Genomic DNA, 8,365 nt, shown 5'->3' on the forward strand with positions numbered 1-8,365 from the left:
ACTGCATAGGGTAGTTAAATAAGGATATCTGGGCACCCTTCAGAGAAGGCAATGGCACCCCACTCCAGTACTCTTGCCTGGAATATCCCATGGGCAGAGGAGCCTGGTGGTAGGCTGCAGTCCATGGGGTCACTAAGAGTTGGACACGACTGAGCGACTCCACTTTCACTTTTCACTTTTCTGCATTGGAGAAGGAAATGGCAACCCACTCCAGTGTTCTTGCCTGGAGAATCCCAGGGACGGGGGAGCCTGGTGGGCTGCCGTCTATGGGGTCGCACAGAGTCGGACACAACTGAAGTGACTTAGCAGGGCACCCTTTCCCAAGATACTGAATCAGAATCACTGGTCCCAGAAATTCTGCATTTTACCAAGTTCCCCCACATAATAAGAGGAACCCACACACAATACTTAAAACTCCCCAGAGTTAAACAATTCATTCATTCATTTGGATGGTAAAGACAACACTAAGGATTCTACAGTATAATTCTACAGTAATAGTATTCTACAGTATATTCTACAGTAATAATTTTAAAATGAAAGCTAGATACACGTTTACTTTTCATTAAGTATCAATATTCTAATAAATACAATAACATAAATACCCAGTTTCTTTTTCCTTTTGCCCTTTGAAGTAATTTCTGCTGCAATTTTTTTCCAATACCATTTTGAAATTTCTGGACAATTGCTTCAGTATTCTTATATTCTTCCTCATTTGCAAATGGCTTTACTGTAAAAGGAAGAAATATGCGTTGAAGTATTTAGATGTCAAGTACCACAAACTCACCTCAATTACTATTACTTACATAAATCTTGACTCAGTTACATAAAACACTTATGTATATATAAGAGCAGTCCACTAAATTAGTTTATAACATGAAAAGCAATAATGCAAAATACTTCAAAAAATAAAACAATGGATACTATGTAGTCTGATAAGTATTTCTCCCAAAATTATTTTAAAATCATTCTAGACAATGATAGTTAAAATGACACACAGGACTATCACCTAGTTATTAGTCCAATAGAAAAGTAAATCCTGTTTAGCCATTACTGTGAGAAATTAGAGCTTCTTTCCATTAATGTTCAAGCAGAGCCTTAAACATTATGAATGTAAATGCAGCATATATGTAGATTTAAGTGTATAGCCTTCCCGGAGCAGTTTAGGATCACTTGTGGCCAATAATGATTTTCTTCATGAACACATACACCGAATACAAGGTGCCTAGTCCATGAAAACCAAGTGTTCTGAAAATTAAGCTATAGATGAAAGTAGAAATCCCTTAATTAGAAATCAAGGGACATTAATATCTTCCTTTTGATTTATTTTTGCCTCCTCAAAATCTTAAAGTTAATTTAAATAGCTGCATTCAGAGAGCACAAGTGGATAATCAGAAAGGTTTTTTTTTTAAAAAAAAAAACTAGAATTCCCAGATGAAAGTAGGTGACAAAAAAAGAAAAAAAAAAATCAGGTCTTCCAGTTAAACAAAGGGAACTAAGTTCATAAATGTATCTTCACTTCTAGTAACTCACTAAAATGAGAATTACTAAAAAGGTGTAGGTTTATAAGGACAAAGAACATGAAAGAAGAGAGGACAGCAGAGAGGTTACCACTTTACAAATTAGAAAACACGTGGGGAAATGGTGACTGACCACAGAACGGACGAAGTATCCACAGCCTAGGGACTAGAAAGAAGTGGGAAGGTAAGAAGAGTTTGGTGCAAACCCAACAAGCAAGCCAAGTCCTGTGGAACAACAAGCAGTGGAACTCTAGGAAGGTTCAAGAATTCAAGACACACAGACTTCTAAAGACAAGGGACAATATGAGGCTGACAACAGTATAAGTGCTTCATTGCCTATAAAAGCAGCTGACAACCACCCCATCCACACCCGTCCTTGTGAATCTCCTACACGCCAGAAAGCCAGACAACTTCCTCCCTGCTAATAGCGTTAGAAATATGTTACCCTTAGGAGAAGTTGTACCAGACTAGCAGAATACGTGGATTCCAGCTCACATTTTAAACAGAGGGTTAACAATGAAAGTGCACACTAGAGCAATGATCCCTCCTGCTTCTTCCTCCACTCAGCTCTCCAAACCCTGGCCATCAGGCTTCTGCCTTCTTAGCAAAAGATGAGAGAATTCTTCAGGGAAAATATCAGTCCAAGAGAAAGGAGTCTGGGCATCTGGATATGTCCTAATAGAACGTCTCGATCTCTGCCCTGTTACCCTCTATGGTTCATTCTAAGGCCCACAGGTCACCAAGGTCTACCCACACACTCAGAGCTCCCCATAAGCTTCTCAGGATCTGACTCAAATGTGAATGACAAAGGATTGCCACATATTAGAGGAAAGCCTTTCATGTAGGAGTCAGACCAAAAAAGGACTGATGATACCAAATATTAAACGGACCAAAAAGGGACAAGTGGCTCAGGAGGTAAAGAATCTGCCTGCAACGCAGGAGACCTGGGTCCCTGGGTCAGGAAGATCTGCTGGAGAAGGGAATGGCAACCCACTCCAGTATTCTTGCCTGGAGAACTCCATGGACAGAGAAGCCTGGTGGACTGCAGGCAATGGAGTTGCAAAGAGTCAGACATGACTGAGTGACTAACATTGTCACTTTCACTAATAAAATGAAAGGAAAACAACTTTTTAATTAAAAGCTTTGCCCAGAAGAACCAGATTCAAGTAATAGGAGCTGCTCTCAGAAAGAGAGTGGAAAAAAAAGAGAGGAGAAAACTACAAAACAAGTGATACTTTAAAAATTTCTGGGGTGGAATGTGGTGGGGGAGGGAGGCTCAAGAAGGATGGGATATACATATAATTAGGACTGATTTGCTTTGTTGTATGGCAGAAACAACACAACATAATAAAGCAATTTTCCTCTAATTAAAAAAAAGAATAATTTCCTAGAACTGAAGAACATAAGTTTTTAAACAGAAAGGACCCACTGAATGTTCAGAGAAATAATGAAAATACCTATACATCATGGCACATCACTGAGATATTCAGAATAACAGAGATAAAGAAATGGTTTCCAAACACATCTAGGGAGTGAAAAACAACAGGTCACATATAAAGGGTCAAACATCAGGACAGCATCACGTTTCTCAAGAGAAACAGACAGTCCCTTCAAAACTTTGGAAAAGTCATTTTCAACCCAAAATTCTATACTCAGCCAAACAATCAAGCATGAGTAACATAAAAACATTCTTTTCCTCCCAGACACCCTTTCTCAAGTAGCCTCTAAAGATGCACTTCAAAATAAGCAAACATAAAGAGGAAAACAGATCCCAGGAACCAGGGAATCCAACACAGGAGAGAGAGGTGAAGAGAACCACCAGAGTGATGGCTACAGAACCTCCAGCCATCCTGAGAAAAGTAAACACTAACTCCAACAGGAAGGTAGGGGGCTCCAGGAGGGATGTCTCTAAGAAGAAATGAAACTGAGTGACTATCTCGTGTATTTAAGTGGATTCAGGGATTTTTAGGTGTAGTGAGATATCTGGAGTGAGTTAGTTGTAGATACGAAGCAAAGCAAGCAAATGAAAAATGAGGGAAAAAAAAAAAATGCAGCAAAAAGGTAATTACGGTACTGTACCCTGAATGGTTCTCTTGTGAATAATTGCATACCCCCAAACCCTCCATGGTCTGGTAAATTACTTTGGGTAAAGTGAAAGTGAAAGTGAAGTCACTCAGTCGTGTCTGACTCTCTGAGACCCATGGACTGTAGCCCACCATGCTCCTCCGTCCATGTTACTTTCCAGGCAAGAGTGCTGGAGTGGGTTGCCATTTCCTTCTCCAGAGGATCTTCCCGACCCAGGGATGGAACCCAGGTCTCCCGCATTGTAAGCAAGACGCTTTACCATCTGAGCCACCAGGGAAGTCCTACTTTGGGTAAATCCAGATTTAAATCAGGTGAACACTAATTAAATTGCAAATGGTGATTCTGGGCAACAGTGAGAAAATTAGAGGGAAAATGTGATATGTTACATTGCATAAATGTTGAGAAATGAAGCTGGAGGTTAGGGGTATGTAGGAGAGCTAAATCTTCATCTTTTTAGGAACTAACATATAATATCTACAACTAAAAAAAATCTAAGAAGGAGTTGTATATGAATGTTAGTTTAAATCTGGAGATAACACAAGCAGTAGATATTTGAAAATGCAGTGGGGGAAACGAGGCAGAGGACTGCTACTTATTGTAAACCTAATAGTACTACCTGGCTTTTTAACTATGGAAAAATTAACATGAGAGAAAGACAGAAAAGTTTTGGACATTTTAAGGATACTTTTAATTATCATGAGCCTAGAGGACAAAGACTTCACTGGTGGCTCAGAGGTTAAAGCGTCTGCCTACAATGCGGGAGACCTGGGTTCAATCCCAAGATCGGGAAGATCTTCTGGAGAAGGAAATGGCAACCCACTCCAATACCCTTGCCTGGAAAATCCCGTGGACGGAGGAGTGTGGTAGATTACAGTCCATGGGGTCGCAAAGAGTCGGACACGACAGAGCGACTTCATTTTCACTTTTCACTTAGAGGACAAAACAATTAGACCTTCATCAACTTCTGACAATTTCACAGTTAAGCTGCTAGCAATATTAACATACATTAAAAGATCACAAACATACCCAATTCAAGGTATTTTTTTAATGATTCTTCAAGTGAAGGAACAGGCAGTGATGGAAGGGAATCTTGGTACTGAAATGTCCTTTCTTCAGTTGATTTAGCCAGTTGATTTTCCATGATGCAGTCACAATAGGAACACTATAAAAAAAAGCCCTCATCATTAACTCTCGTAAATATTCTTTTAGGTACTAGTTTCAATCCACTACGTCAACATTTAGGAATCACAGTATATCTAGGACTTGGTTCTAGTCCTTAGGAATTCACAGATTTGTCAGAGAGAGAAAATCAATTAAAAAAAAAAAGGAGTCTCAAATTGCTAGAGGTCAAGGAGTGATCCTCAATATCACTATATTTTATTGAGCCAAGTATTGCAGTAAGTGTGATAGAAAATGTGTCATCTCTTTCATCTTCATTCTATGAAAAATGGCATTCACTGCCATTTTACATAAGTCAAATCTTAGAGATTTAGTAAATTGCCTAAGATCAAACCAACAACTCAAATACAGATTTGTTTGACCATAATCTTCCTCCCATACCTGATAGTGGGAGAGGGGACTTACAGTAAGTCTAAATGGGTAGGTAGAATGCAGATGTACAGAAAAGGATAATAGACTTGAGAGAAAGAAATTTCAAGAGGAAAATATGAAAAGGTATGGAAGAGTCATTAAATCATAAACTTACAAAATATTACAGAACGCATAAGTCATATGACAAGCTGCTGTAACCTAATTGTGCAGTGAGGCCTACACAGAATGATCAAGTATCGTAAAGCAATCTTGAACATTTTCCAGATGTATTAATTTTCAGAGAAATCAAAGTAACACAAAATGTGAATAGAAAAAGAAATTCCTCAAAGAAGCCTTTAAAATTATATATTAAAATAGCAGCTGAGAAATCAAGGAACAGTAATATTAAGAATTTCCTGTCCTTTCAAATACTACTTGTTAAAACTAATAGCAAAGTCAAATAGTATATTCCACTCACAGAAAGTTACAGAATAAAACATTATTTAAAAAAAAAATAATAATAATGGTGTGGCAGAGACTGCTTTAAGCCAATATAATTCTTGCCCTTTCTTAACAGAATCCTGAGTCTAAGCTAGGTAGCAGGCCACATAGCTGTATCTCTCCTACTCTCCCTTGGAGCTCGGTATGGCTTTTGGATGTGTATGCTGCCTCCATATCATGCCCCTGTAAGGAACTACAGGTGTTCTCCTCTGCTTTCTCTCCTCCTCACTGCCAAGCAGGAAAGTGCCAACTGGACTAGCACTTTGGACCCATTTACAGGAGACAGGTATTGAGGCTATTAGCATCTTCCTACTAGCCCTGAACTCCTTCCTCTAGATGTATTAAGAAAAACAAACAAAAAAACCACCACCGACAACAAAAAAAACCTTTTACTTATGCTGCTATACCACTAATATAAAGAGATAATCCAAAACTGAGATACAACAAATATTCCAATTCCTCAGCTTTTTCCTATCTAAATGACTGACTGCACTTCACTGTGACCATCCATAAACATGACTTTAGGACTAAAGGAAATGCAGATCTGGGTCCAAATACCAACTCGTCATTTTCTACTCACATGCCCTGGGACAAATAACTTTATCTAAATTTCTTTCTTTATAGAGAGGATACTCAAATAATCAGAGTCGTTGTTAGGGTTAATTTTCCTTAATACCTTTGAAACTGAATCATAAAAATAATCTAGTTTTGAGACAACCACATCATGTTAAGCAGGATTTCTGTAAGTGGCCCTCTTGATTCTGCCCCCTCTAATACCCAGAACCTGTGAATATGAGATTATCACTTCTTGGACTGTGATGGTGTTATTGCAAAATTGACCTTAAAGGAGAGGGATTAGCCAGGTGGGCCTAATCTAATCACTTGAGCTCTTAGGAGCAGAAAGCTTTCTCCAAGAGGTGGCCAAAGATGAGTCAGGGAGATTAAAAGCATGAAAAGGGTTGAAGGTGCTGTCTGGCTTTGAAAATGCACATGCTCCCGCGGAACTGAGAGAAGGCCCAGGTGACAGCCAGTAAGGAAATGAGAACCTCGGTCCTGATGGAAATTAATTCTGCATGGAAATTAATAACTGCATGGAAATTAATTCTACCAACAACCTCAGTGAATCTGAAGATGGATTCTCCCTCAGAAAGCCGGGACCAACAAATTCATTTCAGCTTTGTGAGACACTAAGCAGTGAACCCAGCTAAACCTACCCAAACTTTGCATCTATAGAGATGCCAGTTAATAAATTTGTTTTTTAACTGTTAGGTTTGTGATAAAGTGTTATGAAGCAATAGGAAACTAATACACCTATGTAGAAAAACAAACTATTCTCTGTATACATCCGTGCCACTTACACCTCAGGCATCTGAGACCACGAGGATCAATTCCATAATCACTACGGTCTTAACTCAGCAAGAGGTACACAGTAAAAACGTGAATTATCAGATTCTTTCATGGAGGATTGTTTTGAACTCTCAATCACAAAGACTGAATAATACAATTCCAAAAAAACCTATAAATAAATGCTTTAGGAAAGTGATGATGCCGGACTTAATTACAGTGCCCACTAGGAGCAGTAAGATGAAACTCTGAGTACAAAACAGAATCAGGAAAAAGAAGTAAAAGGAATAGATTACCACATACCGGTAAACCAAGACGAGTTGTTTAGGACTGCCAAGTGCTTGTTGCAACAATTCTGTTCAGGAACCACAGGAGTGTGAACTGAGCTGAACTGTGGGCAGGGCGAAAACAAGCTTAACAATTCCAGGAGTAAAAAATTAAAAAAAACTAGTAAAAGAGGGTGGAAGACATACAACTAAAGGGATGGGAGGCGCCAAGTCTCATCCCTTCGGAACTCACAGCAAACACGCAAAAAGTCCATCTGCCAGAAAGCTGCTGCTAAGTCGCTTCAGTCGTGCCCAACTCTGTGCGATCCCATAGACGGCAGCCCACCAGGCTCCCCCGTCCCTGGGGTTCTCCAGGCAAGAACACTGGAGTGGGTTGCCATTTCCTTTCCTTAGCCAGAAAGCTAGATAAAAATTACTACACGGATTAACTAGGTTAACTACTAGGACAACCGCACTCCCTTCCGTTAGATAAGCCCCCGATAACAGTGTACCTCCCGGTGCCCAGGGGCCTGGTGCTGGCGATTTATCGCAGGGCTGCAAGTTCAAAGCCTGGCTCCAGAGACAGGAGGAGAGGGCGACGAGAGCTCGGAGACGACCCCCACCAACACAAAGGCAGCTCCGCACACTTTAAAAGCCACCAGGTGACAGCAATCTAACGAAGCACCACCACGGACCAGCCCAGCGGCCCAACTTCAGGAGTACCTCTCAGACTCGGGCCAGCGACATGCCCGAAGTCACCTCCGCCGAGTCCTGTCACCTCTGCTGCTCTACACCATTTAACTCTGTCCTTAACTTCTCCCCACCCCCAAAATATTAGGGGAGAGAGGGATGGAGCGCAAACTCCGCCAGCCAAATAGTCCCGACCCCCCTGCTGCACCGGCCTGTTCCGCTCAAGCCCAGAAGAGCGCGAATTGGACGGAAAGCCGCGAGGGTCCCGCCCCGCGGTCACCGGGAAACGGGGATTGGTTGGCATGCTCTGGGGGCCCGCCCGGTCCTTGAAGGCGCGGAGGGCGGGGTCTGCGCTTTCTCGCGACCTGGCCACGCCTCTCTCGGGCTTTCCAGGTCAGCTGCCCGCCCCCGACAGGCCTGGCGGGCGGGCCG

The 8,365-nt window shown here is 41.2% G+C and overlaps 1 protein-coding gene across 1 annotated transcript in view; it reads right to left on the reverse strand.

Annotated features, from left to right (window-relative positions):
• The window catches only part of CROT (carnitine O-octanoyltransferase), a 50,386-nt gene extending 42,323 nt beyond the window's left edge, over positions 1-8,063 (reverse strand). Inside the window, exons 1-4 of the mRNA XM_052638824.1 lie at positions 7,967-8,063; positions 7,281-7,368; positions 4,629-4,764; positions 603-727 (exon numbers count right to left, since the gene is read on the reverse strand). Coding sequence (XP_052494784.1) covers positions 603-727; positions 4,629-4,743 — 240 coding nt within the window. The 5' untranslated portion in view covers positions 4,744-4,764; positions 7,281-7,368; positions 7,967-8,063. The remainder of the gene's footprint in view (positions 1-602; positions 728-4,628; positions 4,765-7,280; positions 7,369-7,966) is intronic.
• Between the last annotated feature and the right edge of the window lie 302 nt (positions 8,064-8,365).

This window comes from Budorcas taxicolor, chromosome 4 (assembly GCF_023091745.1).
Source record: "Budorcas taxicolor isolate Tak-1 chromosome 4, Takin1.1, whole genome shotgun sequence".
In the NCBI taxonomy this organism is placed as follows: domain Eukaryota; kingdom Metazoa; phylum Chordata; class Mammalia; order Artiodactyla; family Bovidae; genus Budorcas; species Budorcas taxicolor.